This window comes from Mesoplodon densirostris, chromosome 8, assembly GCF_025265405.1.
Source record: "Mesoplodon densirostris isolate mMesDen1 chromosome 8, mMesDen1 primary haplotype, whole genome shotgun sequence".
NCBI lineage: Eukaryota > Metazoa > Chordata > Mammalia > Artiodactyla > Ziphiidae > Mesoplodon > Mesoplodon densirostris.
The window spans coordinates 23,024,734-23,051,359 of NC_082668.1; the positions used below are offsets into that span (position 1 = coordinate 23,024,734).

Genomic DNA, 26,626 nt, shown 5'->3' on the forward strand with positions numbered 1-26,626 from the left:
CATTGTAGCTCATTGTATATGTAGGGTCTATTTCCCTCACTAGAGTGTAAAATCTGATGAAATTATGCCTTCTGCATCTCTAAAGTCTCACATCTAGCACATAGTATTACCTTAAGACTTGACTCATGAATTTGTGAACAAATGATAGTGTTAAATAAAGTAGAGCCCTGGTGATGTAATCGTATTACCTGGGAAATTACTGATTGTAGTTCTCAACTTGCAAAGTAACTGAGCAGCACACAATATACATTGGGAAATGGAAACAAGACATTCTCAGTCATTTACAATAATGGTATGGGAATGGAGCTAAGGTTAACTTAAAACAGCATCCACATTTTGAGTATACTTCTCCCCTTGTGGGTTACATTATGAAAAAAGGTTCAAGAAGCCACAGTAGTGGAAATAAACTACAGTCCTGTCCCTTAGGTGGGAAATCTATTGTCATTTATAACAAGCATGGCTGCTAATTGCAATTGACAGACCCGTTCATTCCAGGACTACAGGCTCCATAGGAACATGGTTAAGTCTGTCACTTTACTCTGTACTCTCAGCACCTGGCACAGTCTGACACATGGAAAATATTCAGTACATGTAATTGAAAGAATGAAGACAGACTCCTAGAGTTTTGTAAGAAGAGATGCTTTTACTTCCCTGCTTTGTCCTCCTTGGTAATTGGTATCTTGATTGTGACAGTGAGTTAGGGCCCACCCTAACATTTTTATTCATAATATTTCTGAGAAAGTTTAGACCCTCCAAAATGCCAAATGCCTGCCATTCATTCGTGACTTTTTTTCTTTTCTAGCCCCGAACATTCTACTCTTCTTGAACTTTAGAGTTTTCTCCTTCCTTCATCGTCTGTTTTCTCCTCTTTTATTTTCAGTCTCTCTGGTGGGAAGGATAACTTCCTGATTGGGGAAATACTCATAAAATGGATATTCTCTATATTAAGCAGAAATACAGATAGGACACTATTTATATTGTAATACCTTTACATTTTTAAATAGGTCTCGTTTCGTTTCATTTACCTGCTAAGAGCCCAGGAGTGTTGCAGTTTCAGCATTTTTACACATACAGTATTTTGAAATTTATGCCATCATGTTACTTACAATTCTGATTCAGATGCATTAGGAACCATGGACACTAGGGAATTCAGCCACAGCTGGACGTGGAGTTAGTTATGGGTCATTGTTCAAGTTTAGGCCTGAGCCCTTACTATGTAGACCAGTGTCGTGATAAATGAGACTGTGACAAACCTGTAATCTGGGCTTGACACGTACTTCTGAAGAGATAATTATAATTCTCTGAATGTATGTTGATTACTAATGATCTATGAAGTTTCTAAAAGTTTAATGCATGTATTGCTTTTAGAAGAAAGTGGTAAATAATGACAAATAGTAAATGACCATGACGTTGCTCCTTGGCGGATGTGCCTCACAGTGCAGGGCACATTATTAACCCTGAATTAAATTCTTATTTCAGAGGACCAGTTCTACTTCAGTAACATGGCTAGATTTCCAATTTCTCCTTCTATATCTTTTATCAAGCCAAGATTATACTCTATGGACTTTTATTGGTTTCTTGTTACATGTATGTCAAACTTGCAATTAAAAAATATGTTTCAGTCTCTACTGAGTAAAGTCATTCAAACTTACTACACCCTTAAAAGCTCAATTAAAAAATTAATTGGGCTCCCAGTATTTATCTTTTTATTTAAGAAGTCACCAAAATAAAAGTCACTGGCAGAGAGGTTGGGCTCTATTCATTAGAAGTTTAATCATATCTAGCATTTGGAAAATCAAAGGAAGGAAAAAGTGACAAACATACAGTTACCTCTGGTAAAATGATTGGGTTTATTACAGAATGGAAAATTTCTCATAGTAATAAGACTAGTAAGTAGAATTTTAATACATATGAAACCATTTTAGATAGTTCAAAACCAGAAGTCAATTAGAATATTAAATACAGTGGAAAGTAGACCAATGATTTTTACCATCTAAGATGATTGGTGTTTAATTGCTACTGCCTACGTGTAGTTACTATAAATCTCTCATCCAAGACACATCATTGTACCTTTCCCATTTGACATAGGCAAAGAAATATTGCTGAACATTTTCCTGTATTATAATTCATTTCTGTCAAAATGCAACTTCTGATTAGAAACTCAGCTTCAATGAATGACACATATTTGCTTCTTTAGATGTTTCTCCAAATTATTTCACTTCTTAAAAAGAGTAGCTCTAGGGTTGCTTCCAAGCACAACAGAACTGGCTTCCCCAGAGGCATAATTTTTTACCTCAGGAAGTATGACTTGGGGATATATCCTCAGAACACACAGAGCATAGTGAACCGCAAGGAGGAATATACTTGCATAGGAAAGTAATTGATTTTCATTTTTCTCCTTTTTCTCTAAGTATGGGATTTTAGGCCCTTTTAAGCACTCCATAGAACAAAAGTTTCCCTCAGTAAGTAAGAGGATAGAAGATAATGTCAATAACAGTGCAGACACTTTTGAAAAACAAGATATATACCAATCCATATTTTAAAATATATGTGATTCTCACGCGCAGTTTTAAAAAGTCTTTTTTTGGTTAATTAATTTTTTTAAACTTGTGATAAAATACACATAACATAAAATTTACCACCTTAACTATTTTTAACTGTGCAGTTCAATTGTGTTAAATACACACAGATTGTAGAACTCTTAATCTTGCAAAGATAAAATCCTCTACCCGTGAAACACCTATTTCTCATTCCCCTAGCCCCTGGCATATGCATTTCTACTTTCTGTTGCTATTAATTTGACTATGCTTGGTACTTCATATAAGTGGAATCATACAGTATTTGTCTTTTTATGACTGGCTTATAGCACTTAGCATAATGCCCTCTAGGCTCATCCACGTTATAATATGTGAGAGAATCTCCTTACTATTTAAGGCTAAATAATATTCCATTTTATGTGTTTACCACATTGTGTTTATCCATTCATCTGTCAATGGACATGGGGTGCTTCTACCTCTTGGCTATCGTGAATGATGCTGCTGTGTACATGGGTCTACAAATATCTGTTCAAAACCCAGCTTTCAATAAATACTTTTGAGTGTATACCTAGAAGTGGAATTGCTGATCATATGTTAATTCTATTTCAAATTTTCTTGAAGACTCACCGTACTATTTTTTACAGTAGCTACATCATTTTATACTCCCACCAACAGTGCACAAGGGTTCTGATTTCTCCATATCCTTGGCAACACTTGTTATTTTCTGGTTTTATTTATTTGTTCGTTTGTTTGTATGTTTGTTTGTTTTGAGAGTAGGCATCCTGGTGGGTGTGAAGAAAACCTTTTTTGAAGTTCCAGACCAAATCTGCTTTGCTATCTGCCCTTACACATGAGTTAAAAAATAAACTAAAATGTAAAATTAGTTTAAGTATTTGTGATTTAAATGAGATAAAACTAAACTACATCTTTTCAACCTGTGAATTTACAAGATATGACTACATTTGAGAAAGAGGTCTAACAGGTCCAAAAGTTTTATAAAATTCTTAAGAGAACAGTAAACTCAAATGATAGAAAATAGTGCTTTGTGGTAAAACTGTTGCCAAATGCCAACTCACTAAACACATAAGCAAAATGTTTTTAGGAAGTAAATCAATTTTGGTTGCTTATTATCAACTAATAAATATTTAGAATAATATAACTAATGTTTCCCATCTTTCCCCCTCTCAAAAGCTGTCTCAACTTCGAAACTTGACCAAACTTCTTTGTGAACCTGAAACTTTCAGTTCACTAGAGAAAATGTGCCAGCTGTCTAGTACGGACTTTGGGAACCTGTGTGAAGAGAGTGCGTTTCATGTGCAACTCCTCAAAGCAGCAGAATTCAGCACTGAAATAGCCACCAGCTTACTGTATCATGACAATATTCTATCTGAAAAACTGAGGGATTTGCTTTCTGGGGATCCAAGCAAAATTAATTTAGATATGGATTGGTAAGTTTTTCCATTGTCTTCTTCCTTGGTGAAATCCCTTCTCAAATAATTATTGATATGCCTAGTTCAATTTCTTCTCTTCTGCTTTGTTCCAGGTTTCTAGAACAGGCATTGCAAATGAATTACTTGGAAAATATCACACGGTTAATGCCGACGATAGAAGCCGTGCTGCATGTCAATAACAGTGCAGACACCTTGGATAAACCAGGTGTTTCCCCATCCATATTTTAAATGCTGTCTTATTAAAAATGCATGTGATTCTCATGCTGCAGTTTAGAAAAGGCTTTTTTGAAGTTCCTAACCAAACCTACTTTGTATCTGCCCTTATACATGAGACACCTGAAGCTTTCAAATATGGTTACTTGTCTAAAATAAACAACACAGCAAGCCAGCAGAGAATGAAACAGCGAAATTTGGTTTCACAGAAAAATGTCTTCAAAAATTTAACTAGTTAGCCTATTCACCTTTTATTTCTCTGATATATTAAAGTGCATTAGATAGTCTTTTGCAAGAGCAAGGATGAAATTTATTTACTTCCGTGAGAATAATCTGATTTTAAAAATAAAGATACGCTGCTGTCTACAGAAATATCGATTCAGAACCTCATATTAGTATTCTGAGCATGATGCATCATGCAATACATTTATTCTTTGCATAATACCTCAATACTGAAAAGAAAGACATTCAGAATTTTGGACAACAGGCAGCCACAAAATTGGAAGGGCACTAAGTCCAAAAATAAAGAAGGTATATTTGCATGAGAGATACTTCATAAAGAAGCTGAAAGGCATTTGCAAAATAGAGATCACAATCTGCTAAAATAAAGTCAAAATATTTTTTGCTGTTCATTGAATGACCCAGATATGAAATAATTGTAATAACTGTCCTAAAAGAGTTTGGAGTTAAACACATTCTATTTAAAAATTGAAGTAATGATTGTGAAAACCCTTTATAAGCCGTAAGGTGCTGGGCAAAGTTAAGGAAAAAGTGCTCTGTGGCATTATGTTCCCGATTTAGCAAACCTTGTCCTAAGCTGACAGTATTATATGATCCAAGGTTAAAAAGCACTTTGAATTGGTATGATGTTTTAAATCAAATATAGAAATATATATTTAGCACATTGTGTGATCAAAGTCTGCGAGGAAACCATATTTTCTTTGAATCAACCTTTCGTTGTAGACATTTAAGGAAAATTTATAATCCAGAGCAATCTGTTACCTTTGGTTAATAATATCATAATAGGAATAAGTCTAAATCAGATAGAAATAGATCCTAAAGATGCAAAGTTTGCCAAAACTGAGAGACATCTGTTCCTGACACAAGGCATATATGTTGACTATATGTTTTTTCTAGAAGGTTTCTCTGTGTTAGAATGACTAAAAAGAATTACATTGCAACCCACATGTGAGTTTTGTTTTGTTTTGTTTCAGGTCAGTTAATAGAAATGTTTAAAAATGTTAAAGAGCTGAAAGAAGAACTGAGGAGAACAACAGGAATGTCCAATAGGAATATCGACAATCTGCTGGCCATTCCCATCCCTGACAACAGAGCTGAGGTGGGGTGGAACATGTTTGTATTTACATCTAGTTTTTTAAAAGTTTAAATAGCATTTAGTATTTGTTGAGCACTTAATAGTAAAACACTGAGAAGCTGCATGCAAATATGGTGAATTTTCCATGCAAATGATAAAATTAGAGTCCTAATTCTTAAGTGAAAATAGAAGAAAAATCCTGAAGCAAGAACATTATCACTGTCTGTTCCTTTCCTTCTACTTTTCCTATCCCTTCCTTTGCCTCCTTTGTCCTCTCCTTTTCTTTACCCCGGATGCTTTTCTTAAATAAGTGGTGCCATCAGTAATTCTTTATATTCATTATCACATTCACATTATCTGAGGTAAATTTTCACATTCTATTATGATGATATCAAAGTCGAGTTTCAGTAATCTAATTGGGGGGAAAAAAGACCATTTACAATTTGTTGAAACTAAAATTAAAAGGAATACTTCTTTTTATTTTTTAAAAGCCCCAAGACAAGACAGACTATATAAAATAGATATGGTCAAGGGAACTCTGGGTAAGTTTGGAGGTATAGTAAACATTTTTTGCTGTGAAAATGAGTAATGTTATTTCCTCATGGACTGATAATAGGGTTTTCCACTTGAAATGTTTTATCTTTTACCCCTTTTCCAAGTTCATTGTCTGGAAGTGTCTTAGAAATTTTCTAAAAGAATATCAGCGCTTAAGACCTCATCCATTCAAAACTTACGTTGTGACAGAGTGTGTCATTTCTAAACACAACCCAGTTATTCTCCAATATGGGATAAAGTTTTTTAAAAGCCTTTAAGGCTGACTTTGGAATATTTATGTTTGTGTCATTTTAATTGGTTCTCCCAAACAAAAATTAAAACTGCTTTACCTTCATTTTTCTTCCTCTTGTTATAGCAATTAATATTTCTTTCTTTTTCTTTTTTTTAATTTTTTTATATTTATTTTTGGCTGCGTTGGGTCTTCGTTGCTGCTCACGGGCTTTCTGTAGTTGTGGTGAGTGGGGGCTACTCTTCGTTGTGGTGAACGGGGTTCTCATTGCGGTCGTTTCTCTTGTTGCAGAGCCCGGGCTCTAGGTGTGCGGGCTTCAGTAGTTGTGGCACATGGGCTTAGTTGCTCCATGGCATGTGGGATCTTCCCAGACCAGGTCTTGAACCCTTGTCGCCTGCATTGGCAGGCGCAGTTCTTAACTGTGCCACCAGGGAAGCCCATCAATTAATATTTCTTTATTAATTCTTTCCCCTTTGGTTTCACCTTTCACTTATATGATCCTAAGATCTAATTTCAGCTATCACATTTTTGGCCTCTGAAGAGCAGGTTCATTTTAGTAAGTAAAAGCAGGTAAATAGAGAGCATACATTCTTATTACTTTAAAAAGGAAAGAGAGAAAAGTTTCTATAGTCTTGAATTTCATAAACTTTTTCTTTATTTCAACTCAGTGGCAATAGAGTTGCCATCTTACTTCCCATAGTCACACATCACTTTTCACACAAGCATTACTCTCCAGGATGGTTGATTCATATTATTGTGTGATTCTGGCCTTTTTTTCTTCACCTTTCATCTCTGGACCCCAGAGTTTATTGTACAAGATTATAACTTCAAATGATTATATAAATGAAATGCAATTTAAATAGAGTAAGAGTAAAATTTTAAAGAGAGCAAAAGTCTTTTTTTTTAAGTTTATCAATTTTTAAAAATATTTATTTTATTTATTTATTTTTGGCTGTGTTGGGTCTTTGTTGCTATGTGCAGGCTTTTTCTCATTGTGGTGAGCGGGGGCTACTCTTCGTTGCAGTGCGTGGGCTTCTCATTGTGGTGACTTCTCTTGTTGCAAAGCACGGGCTCTAGGCGTGCGGGCTTCAGTAGTTGTGGCTCGCAGGCTCTAGACCACAGGCTCAGTAGTTGTGGCACACGGGCTTCGTTGCTCCGTGGCATGTGGGATCTTTCCCAGACCAGGGCTGAAACCTGTGTCCCCTGCATTGGCAGGTGGATTCTTAACCACTGTGCCACCAGGGAATTCCCGAGAGAGCAAAAGTCTTAAACCAGTAATTTTCCTAAACAATCCAAACCAATTTTCTTTCTTGGTGTCATCATTCACCCAGTCGTTAAAGCAAGAAATATGGGAATCATTATGGCTTTTTTTCTGGCTCTTTCCCATCTTATTTCTTAAGCTTTCCAGTGAACTATGGACTCTTTCTAGGTTTATTGATAGTAATTAGTGCTTTAAACAAAAAAATTATATGATTTTGAGTATAATTTGTCTTATTTTTAAATGAAGTCTAAAAGTATAAGAAAACCTCTCAAAATGGACAGGTGGATTCAGAGGATTCACAGCTAAAATATTTTTCTTCCTCCAACTTGTAGATTATTTCTAGTGTGTTCTGGTTGCATTCTTGTGATGCTAATATGACCAGTCCCAAATTGGAAGATGCAATGAAGGAATTCTGCAGCATACCTCTTCCAGAGAGATCCCGTCTGTCTTACCTCATTGGACTCACTCTTCTGCACTACTTAGACATTTACAACTTCACATACAAGGCAAGTTGCTGTTGATGAAATATTTTAATGTTTATAGTATAATATAAAAAATTGATTATACCTGTATGCTCCCTGATACTATAAGGAATGTGATCCATTTATAGAGCTTTTGGAATTATAGCTTTATTTTAGAGCTAAGTGGAAACTTAGCGATCATATATTGTAAATTTGCATATTTAATAGATGAGGAAATTAATATTATGGCCTTATTAACTCTCAATTTGTATATCCAAGACCAGGAATTAAATTTAATGTATACTATACAAGAGTATGAAATACAAATGTTATAATAGCTTATTTAAAAAGTGAATGCACATTAATTTGGTGGGATAAAAATAAAGATTAAAACAAAGTTTTTTGTTTTCAAGTAGAAGAATCCAGGTTTTTTTGGGTATTTAAAAAAGTACTTTTTGTGTTTCCTTCATCAAGTTTTTTTTTTTTTTTTTTTCTTTTTGCGGTATGTGGGCCTCTCACTGTTGTGGCCTCTCCCGTTGCGGAGCACAGGCTCCGGATGCGCAGGCCCAGCGGCCATGGCTCACGGGCCCAGTCGCTCCGCGGCATATGGGATCCTCCCAGACCGGGGCACGAACCCGTATCCCCTGCATCGGCAGGCGGACTCTTAACCACTTGCGCCACCAGGGAGGCCCCTTCATCAAGTTTTGATAGAGGCTACCATTATTTATCCAGTACAACAAAACAGTGGTCATTATTGGAGCTGTAAAGTCAGTAGTAACTCCATCTTGCAATAACTAGATGCTTTGTAAGTACTTAGTGAATAAAAAACTGAAAGAAAAATATAAACATAGGAAAATTAAACACCTATATCCACCCAAATCTATACTAGGTCAAAATTATTTACATGTTATTGAAAACACTGAAAAAAATTTTTTTCTCTTTAAGAAAAACCAGAAGCAGCACAGCTGACTTATGTTGTTGATGCATTTCAGCAAAGGGGATGAAGGCATTTTAGGACTAGTTACAAATAATCCTGTTCAAAGTCATCATTATCCGACCCTTATATTCTGCAGTGGCCTCCTAACTGGCCTCCCTTTCCTCCACACTTGTCCCCACCACTCCCTGAGCAGCAAGAGTGATCCCTTTAAAACTTAAATCGTATTATGTCACTCCTCTGCTCAACACCTTCCCCAGTGGCTCCTCATTTTATTCCTGTAAACCCTCAAATCCTGCCGGGGCCCCAGGGCCTGCACAACCTCTCCTTATTTCTAAAATCCTATTTCCTACGTGGCTACTCCTTGGGCCCAGGGCTGCTGCATGGGACCCCTCCAGGCCATGCCCTTCACCTAATTTGCTGCACTATGTGTCTTTACTCAATATTGACCTTCTTAATAAGGTACCCTGACAATCCTATTTAAAATGCAACCAACTTTCATCTATAGCCCTCTCAAACCTCCTTTCGATGCTCTGTTTGTTTTCTGTTACACTTCCAGCATACTGTGTATTTTATTTAGTATTCACTTTTGTTGTTTATTTTCTGTCTACCTCTACTTGGTGTAAGCTCCACAAGGGCCTCTTTGTTCACTGAAACATTTCAAATGCCAAGAACAGTGCGTGGCCCATAGAAGAACTGAGCAAATAACCATTAACTAAATGAATATTTATTTTACATAACTTAAAATGCATATAAATTGATATTATTAATTTTTTAATCTCAAATTTTAATACTTATCTTACAATGTCTTTGCAGAGCACATGTCAAACCAACTATTTCTTGTTGAGTATAGTAAATAAATATGTGCATTTTAGAAACAGAAGACCATTCCTAATTCTTTCAGGTATTGCAAGTAAAAATAATAAAAATTTCTCATCATTAGTCAGTTTATTTCAAATCAGTGTTGGAATTCCTAGAATTTTGGCAGAACTGGAAGAAAAATTAAAATGTTGAATCTGATTTAGAAAAATCTGATTGCAATTAATAGCTATGTTATTGAGACAGCTCTGTCTTTGTGATATTTCTCCAAATGAATCTTGTCCTCATATAGTGGTCTTTGACCCCCTTGGACACACCAAGAGCTTTCCCTCTTCATGAACCTCACAAATCTTTCCCCCTCTGTCTATTACCTTCCTCTCCTTATTCCTCCTATGGTTTGTTCTTTCTCCCCTTTGGGGTGTCATCTTGGAAAGACTTCTTTTGATTTCTTAGCTAAACTCCCTACCTCCTCATATTCCCCAGCTTTTTGTTCATTGATTTGTTTCATATCTGTTTCTCCTATTATTACAAAACTCCCTGAGTGGAAGGATGATGCCAGTTTGAGTACCACTGTACCCATCACCTCACCCAGTGCTGGGAACATAACAGGCACTCAGTTAACGTTTGTTGAATAATTGAGTGAATGAGAGAATAAAATTAAAATTTTAATTTTAAAAATATTTTCAGTGTTTCTTCCTGCAACAGAAATACATTAGGGGATAGACCACATGAGCTTTTTGACAGAGCTTTTCTGATTTTAAGGAGCACATATGATTTTTGAATAACGGTGTACATGAAGAATTATGTAATTGACATTTGCCTTTCTGACTTTTAAAATCATTTATTTTTGGCAGAGTTATTGAGGTATTATTTTTATGTTATAAAATTCACTCATTTTAAGTGTACAATTTAATGGGTTTTTAGTAAGTTATAGAATTGTGCAACCGTTACCACAATCTGATTTTGTAACATTTCTATCAACCCCAAAAAAACCCTTGTGTCCATTTACAGTCAATTCTCATTCTGACCTCTAGCACAGGCACCCTCTAATCTATTTTCTGTCTCTATGGATTTGCCTTTTTAGACATTTTATTTAAATTGAATCATACAATATGTGGTCTTTGTGTGTAGCTTTTTTCACTTAGTATAACGTTTTGAGTTTCATACATGTTGTAATGTGTCAGTAAGTAACTTCTTTCTTTTACCAAATAGTATTCCAATTTAAGGATATAAATTTTGTTTATCCATTCATTTGGATTGTTTCCACTTGTTGGCTATTGTGAGTAATGCTGCTATAGACATTCCCATACAAATCTTTGTGTAGACATATTTTTTCATTTCTCTTGGGTAAATGCCTAGGAATCCAATTTCTGGTTGTATGGTAAATTTATGTTTAACTATTTAATAAACTTCCAAAATGGTTTCCAAAGTGACTGTACCTTTTAATATTTTCACCAACAGTGTGTGAGGGTTCCAGTTTCTCCACAAAAATAATTTCTTTTTTTGTTGTTGCTGTTCCTGTCAGGTGCTTTTCCCTAGGGAAAATCAAAAGCCAGTAGAAAAGATGATAGAACTCTTCATAAGGCTAAAGGAGATTCTCAATCAGATGGCTTCTGTCACACGACCGCTGCTAGACAAAATGAGATCCCTGAAACAAATGCACCTGCCCAGAAGTTTTCCATTAACACAGGTAGAAAAGTCACCCAGTAATATTCTTGCTGGAAAATTCCTTTTGTCATCTTAACTTTTATTTGAGATTAGTTATAATACATTCAGCTACAAATATAGTACATTGACAAAAATCACTTACAGAAAAACTCTTCTACTCTGGCAAAAGTTTTTGCCACTTAAACTGGAGAAGTTTAACGTCGTACATTTACACTTGGGATACATGTTTTAAAGGAATTGTGGAATTATAAGGATCGTCTAAGCATTATCAGGTTTTCTTCTATATTGTTTTCAATAGCATTTATAGCTCATATAATGTTAATAAATCATGTATTTTTATCTCACAGGCAATGTACAAAAACAACCGGCTAAATACTTCACAAGGATCATTTAGTACCATTTCCCAAGCACTATGCTCCCAAGGAATTACCACTGAATATTTAATTGCCATGCTGCCCTCTTCTCAGAGGCAGAGAGGCAACCACACCAAGGATTTTTTGACTTATAAATTAAGTAAAGAGCAAATTGCTGCAAAATATGGAATTCCCTTACATGCCAGTGAGTATACTTCAAAATCAGCATGGTAATGTCACCTCCTAACAACATGGTCTGCTAAATCTTGGCCTTTTTTTTTTTTAATTGGCTGTATTCCCTGTATTGTACAATATATCCTTATAGCTTATTTTATACATAATAGTTTGTGCCTCTTAGTCCCCTACCCCATCTTGCCCCTCCCTCCTTCCCGTTCCCCACTGGTAACCACTAGTTTGTTTTCTATATCTGTGAGTCTGTTTCTTTTTTGTTATATTCACTAGTTTGTTGTATTTTTTAGATTCCACATAAAAGTAAAATACAGTATTTGTCTTTGTCTGACTTATGTCACTTAGCATTAATGCCCTCCAAGTCCATCCACGTTGTTGCAAATGGCAAAATTTCATTCTTTTTTATGACTGAGTAATATTCCATTATATATATATATATATATATATATATATATATATATGTATATATATATATATATATACCACATCTTATTTATCCATTCATCTGTTGATAGACACTTAGGCTGCTTCCATGTCTTGGCAAATGTAAATAATGCTGCTATGAATATTGAGGTGCATGAATCTTTTCTAATTAGCATTTTTGGTTTTTTTGGGTATATACCCAAGTGGAAGTGCTGAGTCATATGGTAGTTCTATTTTTAGTTTTTTTGAGAAAAACTCTGTACTGTTTTCCATAGTGGCTGCACCAATTTACATTCCCACCAGCAGTGTACGAGGGTTCCCTTTTCTCCACATCCTCAGCAATATTTGTTATTTTTGTTCTTTTTGATGATAGCCATTCTGACAGATGTGAGGTAATATCTCATTGGGTTTTGATTTGCGTATGCCTGATGATTAGCCATGTTGAGCATCTTTTCATGTGCCTGTTGGCCATCTGCATTTCCTCTTTGGAAAAATGACTATTCAGGTCTTCTCCCCATTTTTTAATCAGGTGTTTTTTTTAATGCTGAGCTGTAATCTTAGCCTTTTGTAATAAATGAAGCATTAATTTTCCCCAAGAAAGCACTCATACAGCACTTAACCACACATCAAGAATGTTCTGCATATCAACTCATTCACTCTTCACTTACCTATGAGGTAGGTGCTACTATAGCTGCATCTTAGTAAGGGAAATGAGGCACAAAGTGATCGAGTAACCTGGACACCATTGTCCAACATGAAAGTATCAAAGCTATGATTTGAACCCAGGCAGTCTGCTGCAAAGTCTAGCCTCTTAACCACTACACCTTGCCAGTAAATGATAAAATGATGTGCCTGAAATCTGCTCAGGTCAATATTTTTTCTTAACTTTTTAGAATTAGAAATTTGTATCACACACAGAAGAGCTTCATGAATGTAGCAGAATTATAAACATTCAGTGGCACATCAAAGCTGTTTACTTGATCTATAAGCTTTGAGATGTAAAATATGATTGGCTGAGCTTTTCCAAACAGTATAGGGATGTTTAATATAGCAATTGGATTGATGCATTTATGCATCTTTTTGTTCATTCAACAAACATTTATTGGACAGCTCTTATGTATCTAGTATAATAGCAAACTTTTGCATATTTTTAAAAATTAAGGGCTGGTGAGGAATATCTGTTGGAGGACATTCTGAAATGTGCTTTTCAACCTTTCTAACTCCTCTTGGCAAAATGCCATCACTTACTATGCACTTGCTTATTGGATTAAACTTTTACACCTAAAAAAGATTTGTTACTATTCTTTCTTACTTTGATACCAGGTGCGTCACATTTGTTAGTAACAAAGGAAGTATAAGGCATGTATTTTGAGGTGCTATAACAATAATATTTGTCAGTTTACCATGAATAGATTTTAAATGCATGTATTAAATGGTTTTATTACACTTTTTCTTTCCAGCACCATTTTGCTTTTCTCTTTATAAAGACATCATTAATATGCCTGCCGGACCTGTGATTTGGGCTTTCTTGAAACCCATGTTGTTGGGAAGGATTTTGTACGCACCATATACCCCCATCACAAAGGCAATAATGGAAAAGGTTTGACCATTATCAAAGTTTCTATCTTGAGTATTAAGATGATTTTTAAAGTAGTCAGCTTCCAAATTTAGTCTAGCTGGCTCAGATTTCTTTATAGCCTACATACTATTCCCTTTGGCTTTCTGAAACTCTTAACAATTCTCAGCTTCTGCCCTGTATATGTGTAATGTATATGTGTAAACAATGTAGATTGGGTGGTGGCTCCTTGAAGAGAAATGAACCTTGTTAGCACTTGAGAATGAGGTTAGTTGGAGCAAGACCTCAGATTTTTCAATTTATCTCCAAAAGCAGAAAATTTTTCTACAACTAGCATCTAAGTTTCAAAGTATGTAAAAATAATGGCACTAGAAAAAACAATATTGGGCATTATATAACTAGTTTGAACAAAAACAATTGCTAAATTATAGATTATTGGCTTCATATTTGGTTGTACAACTTAATATCTTATATAGAGGATAGGTGTTGAGAAAGACATTATTAATAGTAACTATACTTATCACCTACCTAATATAACCATAATAACATTTCTCTCTCACTTTTAAAGTTGGCTTTAGTGATTTGAATTATAAACTTGATGCTTTTAAAATGATAGAGTGAAAGTAAAAAAACAAAACACTTCTTTACCATTACTTGGTCATTAAACTATAGTTTATATAAATATAAATTAGTTTTAGGTTTATATAAAAATAAACATGAAGTCATCACTGATTTCTAGAATGATCTTTGTTTTCACTGTTTGTGTTTTAATACCTTATTTGCTTTATTGACTACACACTTTTACATAATTTTGCATAAATGAAGTCATTAAATGCTTATTTTCTAAGTGCAGTCTTTTTTTTCTTTTCTTTTCTTTTTGCTTGACTCTCACCTCTTTTTCTCCCTGCTTGATCCTACTCTTCCTTTCATGTAAAGTAATGAACGTTAGCATTCAAGGATGTGGCTTTCTATAATTTATGTGCATTCCTCTAATCCTTTATATATTATTATACTGTATGCACATTCATATGCAGAATGGTCATTGTTTGCATTATTAAAATGAGGTTTCATTATAATACTTTTCTGCATATTAGTTTAGTCACATAGCAATACCTTGTGGAAATTCTTCCAATTCAATAGATTTAGTTTATTCATTCTTTTTGAAGATTGTAAATTTTTTCATACTATGGAACTTACTCAGCCAATCCTCAATTGTTGAACATTCTTTTTGTTTCTAGTGTTTGCTTTTGTTTTTTTGCTCATGTAAGCAAGGTGGCAACAACTACTTTTGTGCCCATGACTTTACACAGTAGTATTTTTATTTCACAGAGGTGAATGTTCAAGATTGAGGGATTGAAGAATATTATATTCTGTTTTAATGACTATTGTCAGATTGCTTTCCAAAAAAAACTATATACATCCACCAGCAATACATGAAAGTATTCTTCTTCTTATATCCGTGAACTAGAATGTTTCTTTAGTAGTAAAGTATACCATTGGCAAAAATTGGTAACTTGTGAGAATTCCAGAAGACATGCTTTTGGCTGTAAATTTTCTGTGGACATGAAGTAAACCCTAGATTTTCCAGAATTTTTATAAGTGATCTCGATCCTATAAAAGCTGCCACTTAAAAACTTTTGACCATATAGGAAATTTCTGACAATGTTCTACTAACTCTACTTTTTAGAACTGTTTCTTGAAATTATGTAACAAAACAACCTTAAGATACCTTTTTGAAATATAGGAAAAATACTAATGGACCAGATTTGTTTCTGTTTCTTCAAGTCTAATGTAACTCTGAGGCAGCTGGCAGAATTAAAAGAAAAATCTGAAGAGTGGATGGATAAGTCACCATTTTTCATGAATTCCTTCCACCTGTTAAACCAGACGATTCCATTTCTCCAGGTAGGAGATGGTTCTGTTATTCACTTTTGTACAAATTGTAATTCTTTGAGATTTTAATCACCATCGTTATGTGAATGGGCAGATAGTAACTTAGAATCCATATTCAACAGATTAAAATTGCCTCTGCTCCAGAGAGCAGATCTGAGACAGGATAACAGATCTGTCACTCATGTTTGTAACCATCCTCACCTCTTATACCACAGTTTCTCTGTATGTAATTCAGAGATAAATCATTTTACAAGTTGATCCTGAGGCATAACTAGTGATGTAAATCTATTTTCCAAAATTAAATGCAATAAAAACTACTTAAAATATGCTTATTTTATTTCTCTAGATTATGTTTTGCTATTTTAACTGAACCAAAATTCCTAAAATACTAATATTCTGAAGAAGAATGTTAAATCTAGGGAGTTCTTTGGTCAAAACATTTGACACTCTATTTTAGGTTAAAGATTTGACAGTGCAACTCAAATCCAATACACACTAGTTGAAAAGTATAATCTTCAATTCCCATAAAAGATGCAGGGTTTTCTGAAAAGGATGCAAGTAGTGTGGGGAAATGTTCCAATCACAAAGAGAGCTATTGGCAGCTAAACATCAAGCAGTAGAGTTAGACCCATTATCAACAGGAGAAGAGAAAATTTTCAGGAATGATGACAACTTAGGAACTTCAAGAGAGTATGGCTTGTGTATTCAAAGACTTGAGAGAGGCCCTTGGAAAATTGATGGAGCCCTAGAAGATGTTTGCAGCAACAAAAGTGCCCTTCTTTATAATCATGCTCAAGAAGTTAAACATAGAACAAAGAATTTGTGTCATACAACTCTGTTAGAAAAGTTATACACAAAAGATGCTTTACTCAGTCTTTGTTTTGACTATCAATTAGTGCATAGTTACAATTACAATCTGAATTTTGTTATAAATGATAAAATTAATTGCTAAAATAGATATTTAACACAATTAATACAAAATAAACTTTTCATCAAACATCTTCCCCACAATTTACTATTAAATTTAGTTCTAATATTAAGCATGTCCATTTATTTTAATATTCTACTCTTCTCTGATCTTGAGCACATTACTATCTTGATTAAATCTCAGTCCCCACCACCCCAGTTTTACTGAGAAATAATTAACATACATCACTGCATAAGTTTAAGGTATATAGCATGATGGTTTTATATATACATATTATGAAATGATGACCATAGTAGGTTTAGTTAACATCCATCATCTCATATAGATACAATTTTTTTAAAAAAAGGAAAAAAAACTTTTCTCCTTGTGATGAAAACTCTCAGGCTGTACTCTCTTAACAGCTTTCCTATATGTCATACAGCAGTGTTAACTATAGTTATCATGTTGTAGATTACATCCCTAGGACATATTTATCTTATAACTGGAAGTTTCTACCTTTTGACCACCTTTATCCAATTCCCCATCTCTCCACCCCCTACCTCTGGTAATCACAAATGGCTATTTTAAGTGGCCTTTTTTAGTGAATCTCAGATAACAAAGGCTACATGGATGGTACTTTTGACACATGTGTTTTCCTCAGTGGAAAATTACTCTTTTCTCCTAAAACTTTTTTTCTGTGAACAGATAAAAATTCTACACATATTATTTCATTAAGGAAAGTTTTGTTGGCTAAAGCAGTGAATTAAGAAAGGACATTATCTGTGCATAACAGTTCCAAAGTACAGTAATTTGCTAAGAAGAAATGCTATGACCATGTCCATAAAGGGATCATCATCTAATGGGAGTATCTTTATTTTGTTCTAGACCAAAATAAGTTCTTGTTCTCAATTATTGAGGAAAACTTATTTCTGAAAACGTGTACAGAATTTGAAACTTCAAGCTTTTAGCACATGACCTGGCTTTGCCATTGTGAACTCTTAGGCAAATGACTTAAAATTCTTGCTACAGTTTATGAAACTCTAAAGTGGGTCCATTGATAACCACTTCACAGACTTGTGAAGATCATATTGTGGAAGCATTTGAAAATAATATAATATATTATAGATAGACAGGATTGATTGTAACAGGAGTGATAAGAGAATGGAAATAGAGTTTGATGGATCGTCTCTGAATTGCAACTAACACAGTGCTTTCCTTATTAGTAACGTTCTGATTCAGATTTTCTACAATGTGCAAATTAATCCTGGTAAATAGTTAGATTTTAAAGAACTTGGGTTATCATAGTGTATAGCTGCATGATAGCCATCTGTCTTCATGCTACCAACTACTCTTAGACTCCTCAGCAACTATAGATTTAGCAAATTAATTCTATTATATATATGCTCTATTAATACATATTATTCTTAATCATTTATCTCCATGATAACAAAACAAGATATTGGTAGAAGGACAGAATAATAAGTAGTTCTGAACTGTCCTCTAAAGGGAAAACAACTTAAGCCTAGGTCACATAAAAATTAGGCCATAAATTTACACACAAGATGAATAAACATTTCTTTAATCAAGCTGAAGTCTCTCTCTTCAACTTTCCTTTCGACCCTTATTAATTGTACATCCTTAGGGAAATTTACATAGCTTCTTGGGCCCTAGCCTTGTCCTCTATTAACTGGGGATAATAATAGTACTTACCTCTAGGTATTATTGAAAACTAAGTGAGAAAAACAAGGTAAGGTAAACTCTATTAGACAGTGCCCAGCACTTAGTAAAATTTCAATAAGTATTACCTAGTAGACAACTACAGTGGTAGAATTTATGTCTCCTAATTTGCAAGATAGCTACAAAAGCCTTTATATTTTTAAAGCACTATTTTTTCTAAATTTTCAGTCTTTCCATGAGTTACTCCATGTAAAGTTTTATCATCAGTTTATTTTTCCATGTTCACAAAGCTGCACTTATTACAGTATAAAACAATACCATAATAATTTACATTTGACTAATCTGATTAGATACCACTTTACAGAAAAGTAACCTGAAGCTGGAAAAGGCTGAGTGCTTGCTGAAAGCCTCTGAGCTAGGAAGTAGTAGGACTAGAATACAAATCAGTTGGGAGCCTTTGCAAAATGGTGCATTGAAAATGCCCAGTAGTGGTACCTCATTTCACTGTGGTGTTATTAGAGAGACAATGATTAAACATGTTTTCTTTTTGTATTGAAACTTATTCCCTATATTGTTAGAATACTCTAAGAAACCCCTTTGTGCAAGTTTTTGTAAAATTCTCCGTGGGACTAGATGCTATTGAACTCTTGAAACAGATGGATGAACTTGGTGAGTCCAGATTCACAAAACTTTTATTTACTTGTCATGTCAGAAATGTGAAAAGCATTGTGCCATATAAGATCTTCTTTTCCTTTTCTTCTGTATTTGGTTCCTATCTAGTTATCCTAAGAAAAGTAAAATCCTGGATATATCTATCCATCTTCTTCCTAGTTAGTTGTACAGTTACAAGTAGTCATGATTATTTTGGTACCTAGTGCCTGTAGTTAGTTTCAATAATTATAATGCAATATATTCCGTGTAAATGCAGCTTGTCCTTCAATCACAGGTAGGTTGCTACAGGAGGACACTTTTTGGGGGTAACTTGATGAAAAGCAAGTCTTTAAGGACAAAAGAAGATGAAATGGTTTATTTCTGGCTACATTTATAATTTTATCTCCACTGGCCTTAGTATCACTTTGACTAACTCAGAATGTAACCAGAAGAAGTTATAGAGTTAGCAAAAACAAAACAAAAGCAATGCAGAGACTCAAACGAAAATAAATCACTATTCAAGGTTGGCTCCTCCTCTCATGATCATTTAAAAGGAACAGGCAGAAGAGGATCAAAGAAAGCTGTCTGAACTTATGCATTCCCTCTGCCACCCCACCTTCAACATAAGGGATGCAAGATGTCTAATTCAGTCTGTGTCTGATTCCCTGTTGCTATGCAACCATGGGTAAGAGGAAGGGAATGAAAGCATCAGAATTTGACCACAGTAGAGCAAATGCCCCTCCTCCTCCCTAGTGCTACTGGGACTTATGTGATTTAGGTTGTAAACCAGTGGGGAGGAATTATGCCTACATTTATATTCTGTATAATTTTATGTACTTTATGATAGTCAACCCTGTTTGATTAAGGAAAGATGTTAGTGATTTATTCTCTAAAATTATCATTTGGTAAGGAAACATTTGATCAAAATATCAGGGATAAACTACAAATTTCCTATGTAGTTTTTTTTTTATTTCTAACTTTAGATATAGGAGATGAGTTTTAGAATTTAAAAGAAGGTTAAAATGACTACAGCAGTGAGACTTACTGTCTGTGTAATTGTATATTTAACTTAGTATCAAAGAGGTTTTATAGTTTGGATTTGGGGAGCACTGACTCTTCATAGCTCTATCTACCAGCATTTCTGAAGAATCCTTTGCTGTTGTATTGATTTCCAATGGCCGCTGGAGGCCACTGTTCAACCACAATTTTACCCCTCCCCCACCAATGTCTATATGAAGCAAAACATGTCATTTTAAATTCTAATGAGAGGTGCATTTAAGAAGTTGCCCTCTGTGAGAAATTTAGTCTTCTGTTGGACGATTGTTGAGACATATTTGGGTTCTGTGAAGAGGGATTTATGATATCACAGCCTTCTCAGTATTCATGATGATCAAGTCAGTGAAAATTAAATCCAAGTGATTTATTAACTTGAAATTTTATATTTACCCTTTGTCTCAGTTGATTTCCTCATAAGGAATCATGAAATTGAAGAGCAATTAAATCCTCTTTCTTCCAGAGTAATTACCTGAAAAAAAAATCTTGATCATTTTATCTAGATTAATACAGATATGAATAGAGATAGCTCACATAAAGTTTTAAGTCAAACAGTATTAGAAAGTTGTAACTATGTGGCATAGATTGTCACCTGAGAAATGATTCTGTATCACAAATGACTGAATGATGTCATTTATTTGTTCTACACACTCTGCATAGACTTTCCTTGCCTAAATTCTTAAATCTACATTCCCTGAACAAAGCAAGCATTTCTGTTTATTCAAATGCTTCACCTCAAGTTTATAGTTTTCTTCCTAACTATTGCAGATAGATTTTTAAAAATTATTCACCTTTAGTCTTTGGTTAATTAATTTGTAGCAGAATATACTTCTGAATTAGTTTGTTCCATTCTTTGTACTTGGGTTTACTGTGTCTGTAACTAGTTCAACATTCTCCTCAGTGAACATATGCACAGCTAGCTACGTTTTCCCAGATATAGAGTACTAGATATTTTTAGAGTAAATTCTACAAGTTCTTATTATTTATAATCTAGTTTAAGGTTTACTACTTACCAAAAAATCAGTATTTTGTCCTGTTACTACTAGAAACAACATTATAACACAACATTATAATATGCTTTGTGTCTGTTTTTTTTTTCTTCTTTAGATATTCTAAGGCTAAAATTAGAGAAAGGCATAGACCTCATTGATCATCTTAACACACTGTCTTCCCTGACAGTAAATATTTCCTCCTGTGTATTATATGACCGTATTCAGGCAGCAAAAAGCATAGATGAAATGGAAAGAGAGGCTAAAAGACTCTACAAAAGCAATGAACTCTTTGGAAGTAAGTGTTATTCTACTAGAATTTGAGCTTCTCTCTGTACTAAAATTGGCCAAATTCTTCCCTCACTTCTTTCATCCAGAACTCAGAAAAGTAGTTGGGGGTGGAGGGAGGACACTGTCCCCTCTGATGTCCTTAGAAATTAGAACCTTTCATGTAGGCAACCAACCGTATTGGTTGAGGAGCCTTCAATATGTGTAATTTTGTTGGTATGGTTAAAATTAAAACTGTAAAGGATTACATAGTTACAGGATGAAGTTGAGTCCATCCTCATAATCAGTCAAGATTATTCATTTGTGTGTGTGTGTCTGTGTGTTTAATTTCAGTAAGTGGCTTAGAGTGATATATTTAATCTGGCCACTTAGTTTGTGATTATCTTCTCAAACTCCTGCTTTGAGCCTCTGAGGTTGTCACTTTCAGTTAGCCATCTTTTCTGTAAATTAGAAGTCTGACCTTACTGTCACATTACTAAGTCAGTTGCCTGTTTGGCTGCCCCCTATGTGTACCCTCCAAACAATGAATAATGTCAACCATAAAATAACCTTCTGATGTTGTTGCCATTTTATTTTTAGGTGTTATTTTTAAGCTTCCTTCTAATAGCAGCCAGCACAGAACCTATGACTCTGAAAACGTCTCTCTTCCTCCTGTTGTAAAATATACCATCCGCATGAGTCTCAAGACCTCACAGACCACAAGAAGCATAAGAAACAAGATATGGGCCCCAGGGCCACACAATTCTCAGTCAAACAACCAGATCTATGGCAGGGCTTTTGTTTACTTACAGGATAGTATTGAAAGAGCAGTCATTGAATTGCAGACTGGAAGAAACTCCCAGGAAATAGCAGTCCAGGTCCAAGCAATTCCTTATCCCTGCTACATGAAAGACAAGTAAGTCCATGCACTTCCAGGCATTTTAAATAATCAACCCCTTTTTTTAGAATTCATTTCTTTTCATTCATTCACATGTGTCACATTGAAAGGAATAACATTCACCCAACCTTTGTCAAATGCTTGTTTCAAGGAAAAGATCCACAGTATAGGACACAGCTCACTATAACTGCCCATCGCTACCCAAATGATGCTAAAGTTCTTACTAAATGATCCATGTTTTCTTTAATATAATCCTTAGCCTTCCAAGTACTTTGGCCCCCAAATTAAGAGAGTTGGACTCCAGACTTGAGTGCATCGCTGCATGATTTTGATGTTACCCACTCTCAGCTGGTTTTACTTTTCTCTAATCAAATAAGGATGTTAAACAAAACAATCTTAAAATCCCTTCCAACTCTCAAATTTAATTAGAAATATGTGAATGTAAGGTCAGTTTTACAGAAAAAAAAATAGAACATTATTGATCAACTCTCTAAGATAAATATTGTGCTATCTGAAACTATTTTATGTATTCTCAGTCCACTTGGTAGGAATCTTTATCTAAAATGGTTTTGCTAAATGAACAAAAAATGTAAAGATCATGCTTTTAGACAATTGAATTTGAATATTCAAGAAATTTGCCAGTAGGGTAACACTGAATGGTTCTTCCACTCCGACCACAGTAAGAAAATAAGGGTGGTTGGCTAAGTTTTTCAAGCTCATTCTACACAAAGCTTGAGGCTGAATATTACTTTGAATGAATTGTGCTTATTATTCAGCCCAGTTATTGCAGTTTATATACAATTGAGATGGGTCTGGATTTTTTTTTTTCTGTTTCTTTCAATGCTTCTGTCTTCTTTGACTTCTTCAAGAGCTATAGAGATGAGGTTATGTAGCTGTTTGTGCAGCAGTGATACGAGAAGACAGGTGATGATTCTGTCAGCAGATTGTCAAGGTTACCTACTTATTGTAGAAGCCAGTCAGGACCTTGTTGCCTAAACCATGTGTGAACTGAAATGGCTTGCATGAATAGTAAAGACCTGTGGTTTCAATTAAATGAAAATTCTCATCTATTTTCCTTCTGACTTCCTTCCCCTTGTAAATTTTAGTACCTAGGATGGTAGTTACCTGGATGTTTCTTTTAGGAGTAAAGTAACTGTACTCTGCATTCTTCATGGGAGTATGAACATAAGGCCTTAATGTACCCATATAAACTCTTTGTTGCATACAAAGTGCTTTCACATATATTATTTCATTTGTTGCACCAAACAACCTCATAAAGTGAGAGCAGATATTATCAGCCACTCTTTCCAGATGAAAAAATTGAAATCCAAGTAAATCGCCTGAAGTTGAATAGCTGGTACTGCATTGGTCCATTAATTACAATACCAGAATTTTCTCTTTCATACTATATCAAACCTAAAATACACAGTCACTTGGAAGAAATATTAGTGGGGATTTGTTATTAATGAATGAAGGCCTTTGCCTAATTCCAGGGCCAGAAACAGCATCAAGCCTGGACCCGAGCCAAGAGAAAATTCATTCAACAAATATTCTTTAAGTGCTTCCCCCTTGCCAGTTTCCCAGGAACCAAAAAAATTGGATGTGGCCCCAACCCTCACTTCTCCCCCACTAAAAAATCCTTCATATCTCTGTTGGTGATACACTTCTGATTCTAAAGTGAAAATGAATGCTGGTGATGTCACGTTCCATGAATATTTGCATCTTTCATGGGGAACTTGAAGGTAATTCCTTGGCCTTATAGATTAAAAAGAAAATGGCCTTGGGACATTTCTGCAAGTGAAAGTTTCAGTGGAGCCTAATATGTAAAACAGATCAATTTAGAGATTCTCTCATTGAAAACTACTCCTTTGCCTTAGCCCATAGTTGGCAGCTAATGTCAGAATCATGGTTCTTAGAGTGTGGTCTCCAGACCAGCGGCATCAGCATCACCTGGGAAATTGTTTAAAATGCAAATTCCAAACCCCATCTCAGATATAATAAATCAGAAGCTCATGGGTGGCGACCAGAATCTGTTTTAAAAAGCCCTTCAGGGCCTCCCTGGTGGCGCAAGTGGTTGAGAGTCCGCCTGCCGATGCAGGGGATACGGGTTCGTGCCCCGGTCTGGGAGGATCCCATATGCCGCGGAGCGGCTGGGCCCGTGAGCCATGGCCGCTGAGCCTGCGCGTCCGGAGCCTGCGCGTCCGGAGCCTGTGCTCCGCAACGGGGGAGGCCACAACAGTGAGAGGCCCGCATACCGCAAAAAAAAAAAAAAAAAAAAAAAAAAAAAAAAGCCCTTCAGGTGATTTCGATGCATGCTCAACTTTCAGAAACACTGCATTTGAACATTCAGGTACTATGGGCCAGCCATTCAGGAATATATTTAGGGCCCAATGAAGTCTTCCAGCAACCCTCTAGTTACCAGAAAAAACATTTCTATACTATTTATGAAACATCCCCTAGAGCATTATTTTGAGGAATCCAAGTTCTTTGCATTTTAAATCAAATGATTTTGAGTTTCATTCTATTTCATTTTGGGAAATTTGGTTTAATAATAACTATGAGCTTCCAAAGAGTAGATAAATACAGTAATTTGAGAAGATATATCTTTTAGCTAGGTAAACCAATCATCATCTAATTTTAAATCTGCCTTTTAGATAAGAATTTAGTTTAGACAGAAGGGCTTAGAGCCTTGTAATTATATCTGTATAATAATTATTTTCCTGAACAGGACATACACAAACACCCTTTAAACAATTTAGCAATTTTATCTAACAATCCAGAACTGTTTTACTCTTGCAGCAGTATGGCAAGAAAATCATGCACTTACTGTTAAGTCAGCTTCACACTTCATAAATGAAAGAGTCATAATAATTAGTCTCAATTTCAGAACAGGAGTATAAATTCAATGTAGGAGGGAGTGTGTTCTTTATATATTAAAATCTGCAAGTGTGACATTCATTTTGGTCACTGAATTTTTGTTTTTTTGTTTTTGTTTTTCCTTACAGCTTCCTAACCAGTGTCTCTTATTCCCTTCCAATCGTGCTCATGGTTGCCTGGGTTATATTTATAGCTGCATTTGTAAAAAAACTTGTTTATGAGAAAGACCTCCGACTTCATGAGGTATGTTGAGAATCTCTTATTAAATAAGTTGTACATGGATATAATTAATTACCATGATTTTCATCATGCCTATGCAAACTCAGAAAGCCTGACCCATACCTGGTGAATTAGATGGAAAAATATATTATGAAACATTAAGGCAGCTGGTACGGCAATATTTTGTCTTCTCAAAAAGTTGCGTAGGAGTTATTTTATAAATACTTCTGAAAAACGAAATCTGAATAATTCTGAATAAAATCTGAGTACGATTTATGATCCTAACAGTAATTTTTGCCCAAGAAGTTACCTGTAAGACTTAGGATTTAACAAAAGAATTTTAAATAACAATAATAACTATTAAGGCAGGAAAATTGTTGGCATAGTAACTGAATGAGTCCAAATGAAGATATACTTATATAGATATAGACATAGATATAGATATAGATAGATACAGATTTGGACGTGGACAGAGACATATGGCTTGTTTCAGCTCTCAAGAAGCAAATTCTCTTTCCAGTATACCTTGTCTCCTTCAGTTCTCTTTCACTGACTTGTGATTTACAGAGACTAAGAATTTCATGTTATGCTACTGATTAGGTTAATAATATGACGATGAAAGACAGGACCTGGGATGTAAAGCATGATCTCTTCTTGAGCATATTCTTCATCATTATCCCCAAATCCAAAATATCTCACTTCTTTTTAGAATTTATGAAAAAGCATTGTGTGATTTTTTATTGTATTAGAGTAGAAATAATTTTATCAGCTAATCCTTTAATGAGCCCATTCTTTACATTCACTCGTGAAGTGACAAGATAGCGGAAACATTTCAAAACTGAGGGGCAATAATTATTGCAGGCCTGACTGACAATCTGAAACAATGAGGTTAGAGTAACCTGTTAGCCCAATTGTACTTTTCAGACTTACTTTGCCAGTGCTTTTAGGCAATTGATTATTTCTCCTTACAAAGTACAAATTACTGCTTTATGTTTTTGTCAGCTCAACATCAGACTTCCAGGGCTGTCCTAGAGTTTGAACCCACACTTTTTACCTTTCCTATTTGAATTCTGGGTGATCTTCAGCTGAATTTTTATATTTCAGTTATAATTTGGTAGAAGTCTCATCAACTGGTTTGAGCCCCATTGTTTCCAGGACTGTGTACAATGTTTTCTTAACCCCAATTTAGAAACTCGAATCCATGCCCTGGA

General features: G+C 34.9%; 1 protein-coding gene across 1 annotated transcript in view; it reads left to right on the forward strand.

Annotated features, from left to right (window-relative positions):
* ABCA12 (ATP binding cassette subfamily A member 12) overlaps window positions 1-26,626 on the forward strand; it is a 180,220-nt gene that overhangs the window by 91,058 nt on the left and 62,536 nt on the right. The window contains exons 13-24 of the mRNA XM_060106255.1: window positions 3,729-3,985; window positions 4,081-4,193; window positions 5,416-5,540; window positions 7,894-8,067; window positions 11,301-11,465; window positions 11,791-12,001; window positions 13,869-14,008; window positions 15,770-15,889; window positions 19,040-19,130; window positions 21,273-21,452; window positions 22,022-22,337; window positions 25,325-25,439. Of these exons, the coding sequence (XP_059962238.1) occupies window positions 3,729-3,985; window positions 4,081-4,193; window positions 5,416-5,540; window positions 7,894-8,067; window positions 11,301-11,465; window positions 11,791-12,001; window positions 13,869-14,008; window positions 15,770-15,889; window positions 19,040-19,130; window positions 21,273-21,452; window positions 22,022-22,337; window positions 25,325-25,439 (2,007 nt within the window). The remainder of the gene's footprint in view (window positions 1-3,728; window positions 3,986-4,080; window positions 4,194-5,415; window positions 5,541-7,893; window positions 8,068-11,300; window positions 11,466-11,790; window positions 12,002-13,868; window positions 14,009-15,769; window positions 15,890-19,039; window positions 19,131-21,272; window positions 21,453-22,021; window positions 22,338-25,324; window positions 25,440-26,626) is intronic.